Here is a 17,904-nt window from a genome sequence, read left to right as displayed (position 1 = left end):
TTCTGAAATAAACGGTTACTTTAGGAAATATTATGAATGCACTGGTGTAAGAAATTTAAATGTTCTAGATACAATTCTGTAAGATATTAAAGTATTATAGATACAAATGTAAAAGAGGCAGAATCCCTCATTTCTCAATAATAATCACAATTAACGTCTGCATACAGTCTCCAGACCTCTCAGCTCTATTCATTAATAGGACCCTATTCACCACATTATTTTATTTTATTTTAAAGATTTTATTTATTTATTTACTTGACAGAGACAGACACAGTGAGAGAGGGAACACAAGCAGGGGGAGAGGGAGAAGCAGGCTCCCCGCTCAGCAGGGAGCCAGACGCGGGGCTTGATCCCAGGACCCTGGGATCATGACCTGAGCCGAAGGCAGACGCTTAATGACTGAGCCACCCAACCACCCCTCACCACATTATTTTAATGTATCTTATACCTATCTCATTTTGGTGGATGTGGAGTATGAATTTCATTATAAGGACATACTACAATTCCCCCAACTCCCTACTTACGGTGACTTAGGCTGTTAAACACAATGTCATGCTGGGGATGTGCACAAGTGTTTCTAAAAGACAAAGTCCCAAAAACAGAAGTGCTGGATCAAAGACTATCAATATTTAACATTTTCACAGATATTGCCAAAGAGCCCTCCCAAAAGACTCCACCAACCTGCTACCTTCAGAGTCCATTTAAAACCCAACTTTCAGGCTTCCTGTTAGCCGCATTTGAAATGTCCCATAAGAGCAACAATTGAAACGGTCATCACAGATCTATGCTACTTGATACCAATTCAGCATTGAACAATACTTCATCTTCCTAAGATGCTTTTCCAAGGGTCGCGAGGACCCTAAGGAATTTATTGATGCCCTCTCATAGCATACGATAGCATCCATTAACTTTTGCAAACACTTGTGAAACCATCTTCAGAGAGAAGATGCCAAAAACCTTCAGAACTCAGGTGGCAAAGATGAGAAGAAAGTTTAAAAAAAAAAAGAAAAAGAAGGCATCTCTAAGATATGAGAACAGTTTCTTTCAAACTGGTAGGGGCGGGGGGAAGCCAAACTCGGCCAAGTATTGAAAAATGCTCAAGGTATCTTAAGCATATGGCAACACATTTTTCTCTTTTATACATAAAGTCCTGATTAGTGTGTGACCATATGTGTTTTTTCTCACCCTATCTATCCCTGTAATCACAAATCATGTGTAAAAGAAAAAAAGAGTACCTATAGGAAGAAACAGTTTGTTCTACAATGTGTTCCCTACCTTGAGGCCCTCCTATTCCAAAACATTTAAGAAAGAATAGGGAAATACCAAGAGTAATTACAGACAAAGGTTCTGTTCAAGGAGAAAGTTTAAGAGTATAAGAAATATGGACAAAACTCTATACTGTATCTTAATAGGTTCAAGTCCAAAATGTTTACCTTCACAACCAACCCACCACTCTTCTTTACTCATTTTAAATTAAATGCAGTGTCATTTTCAATCATCCCCAGGATCATCCTTAGACTATTTATTTTACGTTCCCTTCCACATACTAATAGTAAGAATTCCCATGAACTCTCTCCTTTTATCTCTCAAATCTCTGATGACACAACTTCATCATTTTTCATCCTGCCTTCTTCCCCCGCTGACCAATCCTTAACCCTACAACCCGAGGTGTCTTATTCAAATATAAAACCAACTGAGTCCATTTCCACCATGAAACCCTGAAATGCCTCCCTATGACCCTCAGATAGATGTTCTAGGTCACTAGTAGAATACTGTGAAGACCCTTCATGGTCCAACACGCTGCATTATTCCCTCAACTTTGTCCACCCTGCCATATGCTCTATACTTACTAAGCTCCTTTGAGTTCCCCAGTCACTGCCAGGCCATTTCACGGCTCAAGGCGTCTGCACATCCTGGCAAACACCTGCCCATCTTTGATGGCTGGGATCTGGCAGCAGCAATTCTGGGAGCTTCTCTGACCCCTCCCATTATAGTACAACACCTGGCATACAGTAAGCAATTAATAAGTGTGTTCAATGAATAAATCTTTTACTTATAACAATAAAGAGAGTCATAGGGAATTATAGAGAAGAGATAAATTAATTATAAAAAAAATAAAGGGAGACTGATAAGGGAGAGAGGGGTCAGGCTAGGCATCAACATGGAGGTAACTTTGAGCTGGGACTTGGGAGGATGAATCTCAAGACTGATTCCTCCCCAACAGTATGGTTCCGTTGGATCAGAAGCTCTTTACTGCAAATGCAGTGTCTCTAGGGAAATGATTCCCTTAAGAAACTTCACAGAAGGCATTAGGAGAAGAGCAAATAACACAATATTAATATCAAACTCGGAGGTTCTACAGTGGCTTCCATTGTTCTCAGGACAAAGGCAGACTTCTGCAGGCACGTATATTTTGCTTTACTCTTTATAGACATGATTAAAAATAAGCATGGAAATGATATTTTAGGAATTTAATTATATCTTAAGTTCACCAGGGGAGCTGATTACTTAAAAGGATCCAGTGGTGAAACCTTTTGTAAATCACCCACTGCTTTATCTAAATTTCATGGCAGGATCCCCCGAGTGTGTTCTCAAGCCAAGACTCTGACACGAATTCATTTATCGGTACATCCATTCACCCACTTGAAAAATATGCACTAAATATGCACAAAATGAGATACTCTGACACACAGCAGGAAAAAAAAAAAAAACAAGGAATTATAAACTATAATCCTTGCCCTCAAGCATTGGACATGTAGCTGGAGAAAATGAAACTTAACACCTACATGCACCACAAACACACATACACGCGCATTATAAAACAAGATGTTTATATGAATAATGTAGTGGGGTGGCATATAATTAAGAGCCAGATGGGTAATAAGTATTCCACTCCAGAGCGGAGGCCAAGAATTCCACCAGGTGCTTAGATAAGTTACCTCTAACAAAGCCATCCAGCAAGGTATGTCCTTCTCTTTACCTCCATTTTACAGCTGAGCAAGTCATCAAGCCCGGGACAATTAAAAGGGACCTTGGATGTCTGTTCCTACAATGTCCTGACCACAGCTGGAATGCCTCTTAGAATAATCCTGCTTGGCCTCTACTCAGCACACCACCAGACACTTCTTACAGGGAATTTTGGTCATTACATGTCTCAATGTTGGATTCCTCTAACAATGAGAATTGTCCCCCTTGTACTGATTCATAGAATCTTTCTATATGGAAGGAACATGAGATATTGATTATTCGAAATGCAGAAAACCAAATGCGGGAAATAAAAAAAGGATGGGAGGAGAAACCACAACCTATTTTTTCTCCAAGTCTCTGAGGGGGAGGAGAAGAAACAGATAGCTTTATAAAAATGCCTCCAATTTCCCCCTGAACTTGCTCGAGATTTGTTTCTCATTTCCCTTTCCAGCAACAATGACCTACCTAGCATTTGTTACTTTTTGTGTAATAATTACAGACGTTCTGGGCAAATTCCGAAATTCATGAGCTGTCATCACTTCAAGTAACACAGAAAAATACCCGTGTCTTAGTCAAATAAAAGTAACAGAAAAATTGTTTTAGTATTTCCAGTGAGAAACTCTTATTCAATGTATTGGGGTTTTTTTCCCAGTATAATTCTGTATGAATTATGTATGTATAAGGAGGTCTTTCCCCTTTTTTCCCCTGTCTTGGAATAAGGAAAATAAACCCAAAGACATACAGTAATCTTGAAATTACAAAGCTATTACTGAGAGTTACCGATAATAATATCTTAAATTTATGTTCCACTTCATGTCTCTTATGCATGATGCTTTCATATTGAATTCAGATATTATGACCCCCTTTTTTACAGTAGACAAAATTAAGAACCAGAGAGATAACCAATCTTCAGATGATCCCAATGGGACCACAGCACATATTTCCAGGCTCCTCGATAAACAGTCCTCAGTGCTAAAGCTGTAGGTGTTCACAACGGCATTGTCTAATAAGCCTACAAAAGTCAAGATTTTCGCATCTCAAATATAATGAGGATGTGTGCATTATTCAAAGTGATACAGACAAGTTGAAATAACATGGTTAGTCCTAATGTAAAAGTTACACTAATATTAATGAACTACTATTGTGACAATCTCCTAAAGACAAGCTATCCACAGCTCGAAAACTTCTGCAACTCTCCTCAACTGACTGGGGGGAATGCCAGTGGGGTAACTGGGTCAGCATCAGGCACCAAACCCCACCCACAAAAAGGCAACCTAATGAGCAGGACACACAGTCACCAAGGGGCAAGGGGCCCCAGAACCGCCAACAAGCACCCATCTCCCTGATCCATCTCCTGAAGCACATCCCACTGCACTCATATCTTTGTTCCTCCCAAGTCCTTTCCAAAAAGCAGGATCACCCAACTCACTCTGAATGCTAACTAGGAGACTTGGAGGACATTCCAGCTCAAGATAAAATGCAAGGGAGGGTAAAAAAAAAAAAAGACATTTTCCAAATCTCTGAACAGTTCTGTTTATGAGTCAGGCTAACATCTGCTCAAAAACCCAAGCGATCTCAATGTGAGCAAGAACTGGTAAACCTTTTCTCTAAAGAGCCAGATAAAAATATTCTAGGCTTTTTGGTCAAACAGTCTGTAGCAACTACTCAACCCCAGCACAAAAGCAGCCATAGACAATAGCCAAAGGAATGGGCATGGCTGTGTTTCAATAAAACTTTATTCACAAAAACAGCAGTGGTTTGTATAATTTGCCAAGTCCTGAACTTGAGGATAGTTTGTTTAAACCCTCATTCCCAAATACCAAATGGGGAGTTCCTATGAATCATAAGTGACAAAATTCAGTTTACTTAGCTCTCAGGATAACCTAGTGCCCACCCACTGTTCATCACAGTTACCCACCGAGAATCCCGGTAACAACATCAACAGCCCCGAAAGTATTAATAGTGTCTAAAACAGCAGGAATATTAGATACTTGATGCAAGAGCCTACGGTACATTTTTCACACATATCATCTCATTTCATCCCCAAAACAACACTATGAGGGAAGTGCTGCTAATTATCCCCATCTCAAAGATGGAGAGACTGAATCTCCAAGGAATTAAATGTCCTCCCAACATCCTAAAGATGTTACAAGATAAAACTTATATTTGAGCCACAGCCCATATGACTTCAAAATTCATCCTCTCGGGCGCCTGGGTGGCTCAGATGGTTAAGCGTCTGCCTTCGGCTCAGGCCATGATCCCAGGGTCCTGGGATCGAGTCCCGCATCGGGCTCCCTGCTCCTTGGGAGCCTGCTTCTCCCTCTGCTTCTCTCTCTCTCTCTCTCCCTCTGTCTCTCATGAATAAATAAATAAAATCTTTAAAAAAAAAAAATTCATACTCTCACACACCATATCCCCAAAGCACCAATATGACCTTAGGAGGAACTAAGACAAATCTGTGAATTAGAGGCATGAAATTAAAATCTGGACGATGAAACCCATCTTTTCAGAAATGGCCTGGTTCACTTTAGCTGAATTTAAAAACAATTCCCTCTACAGACAACGAGCTTTTCTTTTGGCCGCCCCACTTTTCAAGCAGCATTTATGCCTAGAGGTCTATGTACCTGCAGCTAAGAGCCGACCTCTGGTCGGCTGTGCTTTCAAGGCCTAGGTCTGAAACATCGAAAGTGACAGGTAACAACTCCTTCCTGCTCTTTGTCTATGGGCCCAATGCTAAGGAGTGTCTCTGATGGACCCAAGCCTTGTTGACACAAGAATCACTATTCCACCATATTGGTGTGAAGCGACCACTGATCCTGCAGAATTTTCAGGAACAACTGCTGAAAGCATAAGGACTACGTACCATCAATGGATACCTGTCATTCTTTTCTTCTCCTTTGACGCTTTATTTTCTCCATTTCGCTCTTAAGCAAGGGACTTCACCAGTTCTTCCAAACCAGTCTATACCCTTCCGGGGGATTCCTCATATGACTGTCCCATCCCACCCAGAAAAAAAAAAATCAAACAGGAGAGGGGTTGACAAACTATAGCCTGTGTACCCTATCCAACCTGCGACCTGTTTTAATATAGCCTAAGTAAGAATGGTTTCTGTATTTTTAAATGATTGAGGAAAAAGAAATACAGTATTTTCTGACACATGAAAATTATATACAATTCAAATTTCAGTGTTCATAAATACATTTTTATGGAAACCCAGCCAGATCATCTAGCATTATCGATGGCCACCTTTGCACATACTGGCAAAGTTGAGTAGTGGCAAGAGAAACCCCACACCCTACAAAGCCTAAGATATTTACTGTCTGGCTTTTTTACAGAAAAGGGGTGCCAAAGTCTGCAGCCAAACTCTTAGCCCTTCCACCTATAGAAGCGGTTCCCAAATGCATTCCAGAAATGCAAAATGGAGACTCATTAAGTCCACTAGAGTTAAGGATATCAACAACTGCTTCATTCCAAAGACTGCACCACTTATGTCCATTCTTAACTGAGTAATGGGGAAAGTTTTAGCACTTTCATTTCTTCACTGCCATTTGCAACTGGAGATGCTGATGGGATATAACTTCCAATTTCCTGACTAACAGCATTGTTATTCTAAATTGATGAACTGTAAATAGCAGGCCACTTTATGCCTCTTCCTAACTGATATCAGAGCCACAAGAACAAAATGATAAATTTTCTTTCGGTTTCTTGGCAAGAAGCTATATATATATGTAATTTTGGCCTTCATCTCACAATTCCCTTCATTTATCAGAAATGGTGACAAAAAGCCTCTAATTAGATAATTCTAATCACAAGGAGTTGGGTGTGATGGAAGACTTCAGAATCACTATCTGTCCCTTGCAAAACAAAACAGATAGGCTATTCTCCCTGTAGGGGCAGGAGATTTATCAATAGACAAAAGGATGCAAAAAGCCAATAGATAAGGCATAATTAAAGATCAAGCCTATAAATTTTATACTGACATAAACTTAACAAGATTTGCAGGTGGAAATTCAGGATTTAAAACCAGAGCATCATTATGAAAATAATGCCTCTCAATTCTATACGCAATGACATTGCATAAACACAGATTTATTATTAATACTAATACCACGTGCCTTCAAGCCTTTTCAGACAAATAACTTGAATTATTTAGTGCCGAAGTAATTTCCAAAGTGATCTATCTTCCTCAACCATTGCTCCTCAATTAGCTACATTTTCCATATATTTTGGAGCATCAAAATCTCTTTTAGAAATAATAATCCACCTATCATATTTTTCATAGTTGTTGGGAACATAATCCAGAAACATCTGTATATTCTTGTGGGTCTTCATTTTCCCCCCCTTAGAACGTAAGAAAATTATTTGCAATGTAATATTCAACATAGCTTTAACAATGCTCTCGGTCTTCACTGGCTAGAAAGCTAAAAGTTTAAAAGCAAAAATGAAAAGAACTGCAGAATACCATAGAGGGCTGAAATACATTCAACTAACAAGATCTGATTTGAAAATAAAGTTGCATTTTTTTTAGATTAAAGTATAACAGATCATTTTGATATGTGACGCTTTGTAATATTTAGCAGACATTTAGCAGCTCAAGACTAGCCATTTTCTGCTTTCTGATATTGCAGCTACTGAAAAGACAGAGAAGAAAAGCCTGGGTCTTTGGGGAAATGACAAGTTTGGTACAATCACTCATTAACAAGTAAAGTTCAGAAATAAATGCAAATTGAGGGGGGAAAGCAGGTTGAGAAAACAGGTGGGAGAGAGAAATTAAGGTACTTAGAACCTTGAGGAAAAACAGGCTTGAGTGGTTCAACTTTTAGGGAACTAAAAAAGGTCTGAACAAACAGGTTTGGCGTGAAAGCGATTCAAAGAGAACTTTCCAGTGAGCTCAACGGGATGGTCACTGACCAGTGTGAGTCTGGCCGGACCCCATCCACTCACCTGAGTAGGCCCAGTACGGGTCGCCTGAAGCCTTGCGCCTGCGGATCTGCGCTGAGCTGCCGTGTCTGTTCTCATGCAGGGCCCCAACATAGCCTTCCGTCAAGGCTGGAAGAGAGGGAGAACACGATGAGTAAAAGTCTTCACTCCACTGGACAGGGAAAGGGTGTCCAACACACCACCGGCGACTTCCCAGAAGCACAGACCTCAGGGATAACGGAAGAGACCCTCCTGATTGTACAGAAAAACAGCTATGGGATAACCTAGCGAGATGACCAGGATTAATATTAATACTAACAGTAGCTTACAATGAATCTTTGGGCCACCAAGCACGGGGCACTAAGCTCTCTCTCTCTCTCTCTCTCTCTCTCTCTCTCTACATATATATATATAGTATCTTACATAATCTGCAGAACACAACCAGGCAATAGACCCAGTGGTCCCAATAACGAGACCATTCTATAGATAAGCAAATCGAACCTTAGAGAAGTTAAGTACCTTTAACTTGCCCAAGGTCATACAACTAGTAGTAGAAGACTTGGAACCTGAGGTCTTTGTTCCGACTACATGTATAAGCCTATGTCCTAGCTGCAAAAGGCCTCTGAGCCTTATATGATCCTCATAGAGCAAGGGGTCATTCCATCTCTTTTACAGATGGAGGAATTAAGGCTCAGAGACACTAAGTGACTGGTCCCAGGTAACACAGGTAAGCATGCAGCACATCAGGCAACCGAACATAAGCACGCCTACATCAAAGCAAGGGCCTCTGCCATCCAAACACATCATGGTCTAAGGCCTGGGAGACATCCCATGGTGAGTACCAGTCCTCCATATCCTTTGGAGCCCAAAGAGTCACCTGTTACACCTGAAGATATGAAACCCACAAGGCCAACGATGCTCAGAAAAGAAATGCTAATGATGTATTTTTTGAAACCTCATAATGAATCCAATCTTCGCCGCCATTATAGAGAGCTTCCATCCGCCTGCTACAGTGTTCAAAGTCCTCCCCTCCCAGCCAATTCATGAATGTAAATTTCTTTTCTTGTGAGCCCACACCCGAATGCACTGACTTGTAAGAAGACAAATACCACAGGTGCCCAGAATCCAAAATGAAATGGAATTACACTTCAAACAATACATCCCAGATGTCTATGTTAATATTTAAATGCACCCAAACAAAATCAAGTGTGCTTTTAAAAAGCAGGGGAAAATGGTTAGGGGAGCTGCAGATTCAATTTAAGATTAAGATGGCACCAGGAAAACAGTACATTCTCTATTCTGAATTAGTCCAAGTAATGATAATGATGTCACCATGATGGCAAATTAGGAAACGTGTAAAGTACAGACAGTCCCCAACTTATGATGGACTGACCTAGCAATTTCTCAACTTTATAGTGGCGCAAACATGATACGCATTCTGGGCGCCTGAGTGGTTCAGTCGGTTAAGCACCTGCCTTCGGCTCAGGTCATGATCCCAGGGTCTTGGGATCGAGTCCAGCATCAGGCTCCTTGTTCAGCAGGCAGTCTGCTTCTCCCTCTGCCCTTGCTTCCCCAACCCCACCCCGCCCCGCTCATGCGTGCTTGCTACCCCCTCTCTCTGTCAAATAAGTAAATAAAATCTTTAAAAAAAAAAAAAATAAAGTGATACAAATTCAGCAGGATGGAACCTTGAATTTGGATTTGGATCTTTTCCCGGGGCTGGCAATATGTAGAGTAAGATCCTCTCTCGTGATGCTGGGCAGCAGAGGCCCCAGCTCCCAGTCAGCCCCACGATCACAAGGCTTAACAACCAACACACTTAGAACCATCTGCATGCATACAGCCATTCTGTTTTTCACTTTCCATACAAACTCAATGAATGAGATACTCAACACTGTATTATAAACTAGGCTTTGTTAGATGACTTTCCCAACCGTAGGCTAATGTAGGCATTTTGAGCATGTTAAGGCAGGTTAGGCTAAACTATGACATTCAGTAGGTTGAGTGTATTAAATACATTTTCACCATAAGATATTTTCAACTTACAATGAGTTTATGAGGACATAACCCCATCATAAGTGGAGGAAGATCTGTGTTTTATGCTTGCATGTCAACTCCAAAGACTGGCTTTAAAAGAAAAAATGTTTGAACTAAGAACAAAGATACTCCATAGATACATGGGCCTTTTACAGGGAAACAGGAATCTTGTAAAATTCAAACACATATCTAAAAAGTAAATCTGGTATCATTTATGTTTGCTCATTGGTCATTTTTAAAATATAATGAAGGTTTAGGTATCCACCATCCAGCCCATCCTACAATTTTGCAGATGAGCCATGCAGAGCTCTAAGAAGTTGACCATTCTAAGTTTCTAGGGATCAAAAATAAAATTTTCCATCTCCTACACTCCTAATCTATTTTTTTCCCTCCACTAAAGCATGCTACATAAATAATTGTTCGGCTTATTTATTGTCTGTGCATGCAGGAAACATTTTTATGCATCTGTTTAATATGCTTCTCAGAGCTAGTTCACCCTAAATAATTATTCCCAAACAATCCTTCCTCTATCAAGGTAATGAGTAAAGCACTGTCTTGAACAAGGCAATGGGACTTCCATTAGGGTGCATGGCTGAGCCTCAATTTCCTTGCCTGTTAAATGGTGCTACAAGTAGCAACAACTTCACAGCATTGTTACAAAAACAACACAAGACACTGTGAGCAGAGCAACTAACTCAGCAGTGGGCATGGAGCGTTTTAAAAATACCTAATAATATAGTAGAAATTTGTTGCAAAGACTTCGATTCTGTAATCATCATACCCCGCACTCACCTACCCACAAGTCATGCAGTGCATAGCCATGTCCTGTCAGCCCATCCCTGCCAGTTCCAGGGGCCGGGCCTTGTTTGGCTTAAGCTAGCCAATCATTGTAAACCATGCCCGTGGTGCCTACGACCTGTTTGGCAATGGGGACATCAGCCAGTCAGAGAGATTCTTCTTTCTTCCTGCCAGTGTTAGGACAGGAGCCTCAGGAGCCTGGCTGGGCGGTCAAGTAGATCAGCAGAGGAGTTCAAAAATGTAGCCACACCAAGGGAAGCAAAATCTATACATCAGTTCTGTTGACAAAATTTAAGCCCATGACAGAGGTAATTTGAAACTGATCCTGTGGGATGCTTTATATTTACAGGAACCACTTGTTTTTCGTCCCTTGTATGCAAAAGATCCCCAAATGACACGAAAGGTGACCTTGTTGGTGACCTTCAAATGAGTAGATTCTACACCTGATCATCAATTTCTCCATAAAAGGTCATTGTTGGACTAGAGCTCTAACTCTCAACCTGGATGCTTTAAAAATAAAACAAAACAAAAGCAAGACAAAAAAAAACAAAAACAAAACCTATTCCCTGGACCCTACCATTGGAGATTCAGATTCGAGTGACCTGGGGTGGGACCACAATATAGGATACAGGTACTTTAAAGAAAAAAAAATGTTGTTTGGGTGATTCTGTTTTTTTAAAAATTTTTTTTAAGATTTTATTTATTTATTTGACAGAGAGAGACACAGTGAGAGAGGGAACACAAGCAGCGGGAGTGGGAGAGGGAGAAGCAGGCTTCCCGTGGAGTGGGGAGCCCAATGTGGGGCTCGATCCCAGGACCGTGGGACCATGACCTGAGCCGAAGGCAGACACTTAAGGACTGAGCCACCCAGGCGCCCCATGAGTGATTCTATTTTAAAGCCAGAGATAAAAAAAACCCAAACTTCCTTGCTGAGCTGAACCCGAGGTCCCCTTCAACTTTGACATTCTCAATTCACCCTCACAGCCCGGAACCTGACAGGCTAAGTTAATGGTGGGAAAAGGCTAGCCAGACAGAGATGAAGTGCCTGCTATATAAATCACACCAATATGGAGTCAACCTCAGAATTTAGCTAAATCTGAACTGAAATAGAAAGTTCAAACAAAAGTAAAGGAGGAATGGAGTTCTCCTCAAGGATATTCACTTACACCTTTTACAAAAGATGTTATCTAGAATCACAATCTCCACAACTAGCCCCCCTTTCTTTCCTGAAAAGGCAGTGCTTTTCATTTTCATTTTCCAAAAACTCTGAGAACACTGGGCTAGGGAACAAGAGAGGCTGCCAGCACCATCTCTCATTGGAGTGGCTTTCATGTGGGCAGCTGCTGGAAAAGCAAAGCAACAGAGTCCAGAGCTATATCAGGGAAGTGTAAAAACCTCCACGGCCTTAGATTACATCTCCATCAGTCTTTAACTAGACTTGAGAGAGGTCATGGGTTTTGGGGTCCCACACTGGCCAGCTTCCCAAGCCCCCTAAACATTCAGTGGAAAAAGCAAACCTACAAAGATATATCCAATTCAAGAAACAAGGGAGGTAAATATCAGAACTCCTCTGACGCTGCAACCTAACGGGATCCACACCCCAAAGAGCAGTTACGTTCCCAGCCATCCATCCGCAGGATACTGTGGCATAAGGGGCCCAAAGGAGCTGTACAACTGTCTAAAGGAAGTTCTCCCAGGACAAAAGGAAGAGGTGTGGTTTGGGTGGACACGGACCAACGGACAAAAAGTAACACAGAGAGCAGGGCTATCCCAAGGAAGGTGTGTTATCCGTGCCTTCATCACACCCCCCAAAGTACTGAGGTACGATGTGGGGTGCACACAGCAAGTGAAGAATGGACAAAAAACTCTGCTTCTGAAGGACATGCTGCATGGCCTATGAGGCGCTCTAAGCCACCTGAAGATAAGGAGCTTCTCAACCTACCAGCCATGATGGAGTCTGGAATATGGTAGGTTTTCAATACCCAGTGAATTAGTGAATTAGTGAATGAGTGAATGAATACTTATACACATGAACAACATAAAGGCTGATGGTGTCTGTGCTGGGGATAAGAGTGTGTGCATGTATATATGTGTGTTTATATAAGTCACAAGCAAAACCACGACCCTCTCCCCACTGTCTCACTTTCTAGTCCCTGCCCACCCATCACAACGGCAAACATCTAAAACATGAAGCTGGAAGGAATGATCCCCAAGTACCTCAGAAGCAATTGCTTAGGGAGGCAACTTAGAAATGAACAGGGAAGCAAAGGACTTTATCACCCTGGCACCAGATTTGAGACACATAAACTATGCATTAAAGATGACTACATTTAGTTTCCCCTTTTACTCCATTTGGATCAGTAATGTGTGATTTCTTTTTCCCTAAGAACATAATCATGTATGAATGGTACTTGCATAATTTAAAACAAAACAAAATTTTTAGTCCCCTCCTCAATGTATTTTAATCATAAAATAAGGTATTTTTTTAAAAAACAACTTTTAGAAATTATTTGAGCCACAGTCAAAAAAATGTATATTGAGTATATTAAGTAACATAATATTTTATTGGCAAGGAGCAGAGATTTGCAAAATGAAACAATCTGTGGTTCCCAAGTAAAGATACAGACTCAGCACACCAAATTCAATCAATTTTAATACTCTCTGTACTCTTCTAAACTCTAACAGCCAACCAACAGCAGCATGGCAATGATACGGTAAGGCTATGAATCATGCTATTGATTTTCAATATCTTCTGTGCAGAAAATTAAATTATGCAAATGCATGCCTTTACGGATCCTTACCTTAATGTGAAATTGCATACTTGCTTATGTCAGCAACTTAATTACACAATTAAAAATGGAGCATGCTTAGGAAAATATGTATTTTCATTCTTTGGAATAGACAGTAAGTATAAATCTGCCTATGATTATCATGTGACTAACAAGAGGGAGGAGTCAGTGTCTTGCAAACATATACTCTATCAAGTTCTACAGCACCAAACTTACTATGGTTCATGGAGCTGACGTCATCTGTCAGCAGCAAGCTCAGGAGGGCTTTGAGTGTTGTGCTAATGCTTCAAGGAACTGGGATCATAGTGATGGAACAAGTGTAGAAGACACAGAGGATGTCCAATAGTGCACAATGCTATAGACTCCACCTCAAAAGAGGTAGTCTCCAGTGTGACTTTAACCAACACACCAACACACAGACACACACAGCTAACACGCCTGGGCATGAGGAATATCAAACCAGGGCAGACTTCCGGAGTCTGAATGGTATAATAAAATGAGTTTAGGAAGTTAACACCCAGCTACTCCCATCATCCAGGAGAATTTGAGCCTCTCAATTTTGACAGGATGAAAGTGAAGATTTCAAAACCAATAGCATTAACTAGCCAATGATGCTTACGCCTCGCTCAGCAGGAGGAAGCTTAAAAGTCAGGTTGGTTGCTATGCAGAGAGCAAAATGAGTGACAGGTATTTTCATCAGGGAGATTTCATAAACTCCACCACCTCTCAGAACTTCTCTGGAGCCTACCTCATTTCCAGCCTGAAGCAAAAAAAAGATAAAAATGTTTCCAGACCCAAAGTCCCAATCTTTTGCTATAAAAATATCCTAAGAGTTACCTACCACTGAGGATATCAACGAAACTGTTTCCTATGTGCATGATTTAATTTCCCAGAGCCACCGGACATAGTTTATACAAATAAATGTTTGTATTCTGGGACTATAAAAGCAGATGTGTATCCCATCTGCCTTAACTGTATCTTCAGGAGGATTCCATGTAATCTTGACTCTCAGTGTTTCACAGAAATTTTGACTTGGGGGAAATAAAGAAAGGGTTTCAAGCTGTCTGAACTCTACTGTGTGAATATGCAGGCTGAACATTTTTCTTACAAAGAGACCAGCCCCTCTAAACACTACATTAGATAACATTCTCAACATAGCATCTTTTCTTGGGCTCTACTGTCGGGGAGAAGGGTCATTGAATCTACATGGGATAACACTAAACGTAGTTATGGAATAATGGAAAATATTTTTCTTCCAAAATTGCAAATGAATTGAAACTAAGGGCTTGTTTTTTTTTTTTGACAAAGGCGGTACATTCATTCACACGTGCATTTGTGTATCTGAAAATGAGTGGAAGTCTGGGATGCCCACCAAGAAAGAAAGACACACGGTCCCTATGCATTTCAACACACCCACAGCATTCCTTCACATTACCGTTTTCACCTTACCACATGGAACCAACAATGTCTACTTGATCCCAGCTATGTCATGATCTCCTACAAAGGGAAAGTAGTTGTATGGCAGAGGTGAAACCAGAGTAAGTTTATGATGAGACCAGGCTAGAGTCCCATCTATAACATGGTCTCACACATCTTGTACGCAAAGCAAAATAGGAGAGTGACACTTGAGGGTATTTCCACTCAACTGTATGTCCAGTTCTAGGTCATTCCAAAGGACTTAGAAGCCTAGAAGAATTGGTCAGCTTCCAACCAAAATTGAAAACATCAGAAGAAAGAAAGACATTCTGGTTCCCTAGTGCCAGGATGAAAATTACTTAAGATGATGGACGAATGGCGCTCTTCTGAAGAGTCCTAGTTCTCTGCCAGAGTTACCGCCAAAAATAAGCCCACTAAAAATAAGTACAGGCACTCACATTTTCACATCCAGAATGCTTATTTCCAGAATGGCAGACAAGCAGTTAAGGGGGCTGTTTATATCTATTGTAACTGTTCATACAACAAACAAATTAAAGATCCCTCAAGGATGGCAAAATCTCTAACAAGCATAATTTTCTCTGAATTTTAAAGGGCACTTAAGAACATTAAATCCCACACAATAGTCTAAAATGAATAAATCTTTATCTTTTTTGTACCTACAATGGGCAAAAGTATCAAATCATAGTTAAAGTAATTAAATATTCTGATCAGCCTCTCATCTCCTTTGTGCCTGTATTCCAATTAATCGTAGTAATATATACTTAGTGAGTGTCCCAAAAAGTAGAATCAAGAAGTACATTCCTTTGTAACTATTGCATTATAAATGGTCCCTCCAGTTGTTTGTGATACTGAGCTAACCTTAAACACAATAGAGTATATTACAGGAGATTACCTATTTTATCATATTCAAATGTACTTATTATCCCAGCTACAAAAATATATACAGATTTTTTGCATCACCTAAAGTGATAAAGAGACCTAATATAGAGCCATAACTTTTTTTTTTTTTTAAGTAAAACAGATTGCAATTCAAGGCAAAGAGGAATCACATAGCAATGTAGTAACCTAGGGGGAAAAAGAACACCAAAAATGTTGTAAAAATGACTGCTCAAGTCAGGTAGAGAAGCAAAAGACTGAACTTCTCTTTGTGATTTTACTCTAAAATAACACTGATTACAAAATACAGAATCTACTTTTTTGATCAGACAAGAGTAAAAGAGTCAAAAAATTAAAGACATCCCTCTGCTATTAACTATATCCTAGCTTAAAAACTTCAGAAATAAAAATAGATGCTTCCCAACAAGTCCAAGAAGAGGTACACTTAGAAAACTGATTTATACAGGGGCTCATTAGACATTTGTCATAAAAAAGTCTGAAAAATACCACGGTTCACTCTTCCTCAGAGCCACCCTTCCAAAACAGAATTGGGCTCCTGGCTTCAAATATTCTGTAACATCAGAATAAAATAAATCAATCAATTCTTCTAATCCACACTAACAATGTTTGGTTCTCCAAGAATCAAGTCTCTCAATTCTGTAAGATTATCAAGAAAACAAGGGTTAGTCAGAGATAGGGCTGTGGTGATGTCAAGTACCACAAACTGGTACTTCGATTTTGCAACTGTGCCATCACTTTGAATCCTTTATGATCAACAAAACTGGCAAATACAGATCAGAGATTTCAACCTGGTGGCCACCACGTGGAATACAGCCATCACTCGATCCCTCCAGATACGTATAGTATGATATGGTATGGTATGGTATGGGTGTGTGCGTGTGTGCGTGTGTGTGTGTGTGTGTATGTATGGTATGGGGTGTGTGTGTTTGTGTGTTTTTGCCAGTATGGGAAAATCAAGAGCGAACCCCAATATCTGTATTTTTTAATGAAATCTGGACTTTAATTGCAACAATATGCTCTGTGAATAGCAAGTAGCTCTTTCGAGAAGAATCATAAGCCCACGCAGTCCTACTTTATCATTTGTATTTCCTATCTAGTCCTTACGGCTATCTGAGTTTACCACCCATGGCCTCACCCAATAAGAAATTACTCACTAACTCACTCGCTTATCGCCTATGAGGCAGACACTACTAAAAGTACCATCAATATAATGGCTTGTGTAATTCCTCCAATAATAATCTTGTGGCTTAGGTACAATTATTCAGAAAAGGTACGTAACTTGCCCAAGAACACAAAGCCCTGAACCAGATATTACTCTCAAACCTACAAAATTAACACTGTACTACAACTATTTTTCACAAAATTGAAGTCTAGGACTCATAAAAATGTCAGTGAGCTAACAGCTACTACACCTGCTCAAAAGAAAAAAAAAATTCTTCTACATGGGCCTCAGAAAACTAAAAACATAGTAATATTTTTAAAGGCAAGTTTATTTTTATTTTTTTTAAGATTTTATTTATTTATTTGTCAGGGAGAGAGAGAGAGCACAAGCAGGGGGAGGAGCAGCAGAGGGAGAAGCAGACTCCCCACTGAGCAAGGAGCCTGACGGGAGACTTAATCCCAGGGCCCCGAGATCATGACCTGAGCCGAAGGCAGACGCTTAACTGACTGAGCCACCCAGGCGTCCCTAAGAACATAGTAATTTTTATTATTTTTTTTTTAAATGTAAGCTCTACGCCCACTGCGGGGCCTGAACTAACAACCCCGAGATCAAGAGTTGCATGCTTTTCTGACTGAGCCAGCCAGGCGCCTCTAAAAACATAACAATTTCAAAAGAAAGAAGTTGTCTAAGCTATTCTTCCCACCACTACTGGCAAGTCTAAGATAAAATCATGTTCCGATAATACGAACAGAAAAATATAGTGATTTTTCTAACAAGATGTGGAGACGATCCAATTACAATTATATAAACATTGGTCCTTGTCTATAAAAAAGAAAGTCACTTCTAGTCAAGCAGAAATAAATACTAAGTTACAACTTGAGTTAGGGAAACAAAGTG

The 17,904-nt window shown here is 40.2% G+C and overlaps 1 protein-coding gene across 3 annotated transcripts in view; it reads right to left on the bottom strand.

The window, feature by feature from the left end:
* The window catches only part of PTPRG (protein tyrosine phosphatase receptor type G), a 692,071-nt gene that overhangs the window by 507,802 nt on the left and 166,365 nt on the right, over nucleotides 1-17,904 (bottom strand). For all 3 annotated transcript variants that reach the window (XM_073901477.1, XM_073901476.1, XM_025885589.2), the window contains exon 2: nucleotides 7,912-8,016. In XM_073901477.1, coding sequence (XP_073757578.1) covers nucleotides 7,912-8,016 — 105 coding nt within the window. The remainder of the gene's footprint in view (nucleotides 1-7,911; nucleotides 8,017-17,904) is intronic.

This window comes from Callorhinus ursinus, unplaced genomic scaffold (assembly GCF_003265705.2).
Source record: "Callorhinus ursinus isolate GAN/ISIS: 27379988/994484 unplaced genomic scaffold, GSC_fseal_2.0 scaffold15, whole genome shotgun sequence".
NCBI lineage: Eukaryota > Metazoa > Chordata > Mammalia > Carnivora > Otariidae > Callorhinus > Callorhinus ursinus.
Note: the sequence above shows the minus strand (reverse complement) of the source record. Positions and strands in the feature narration are given on the sequence as shown.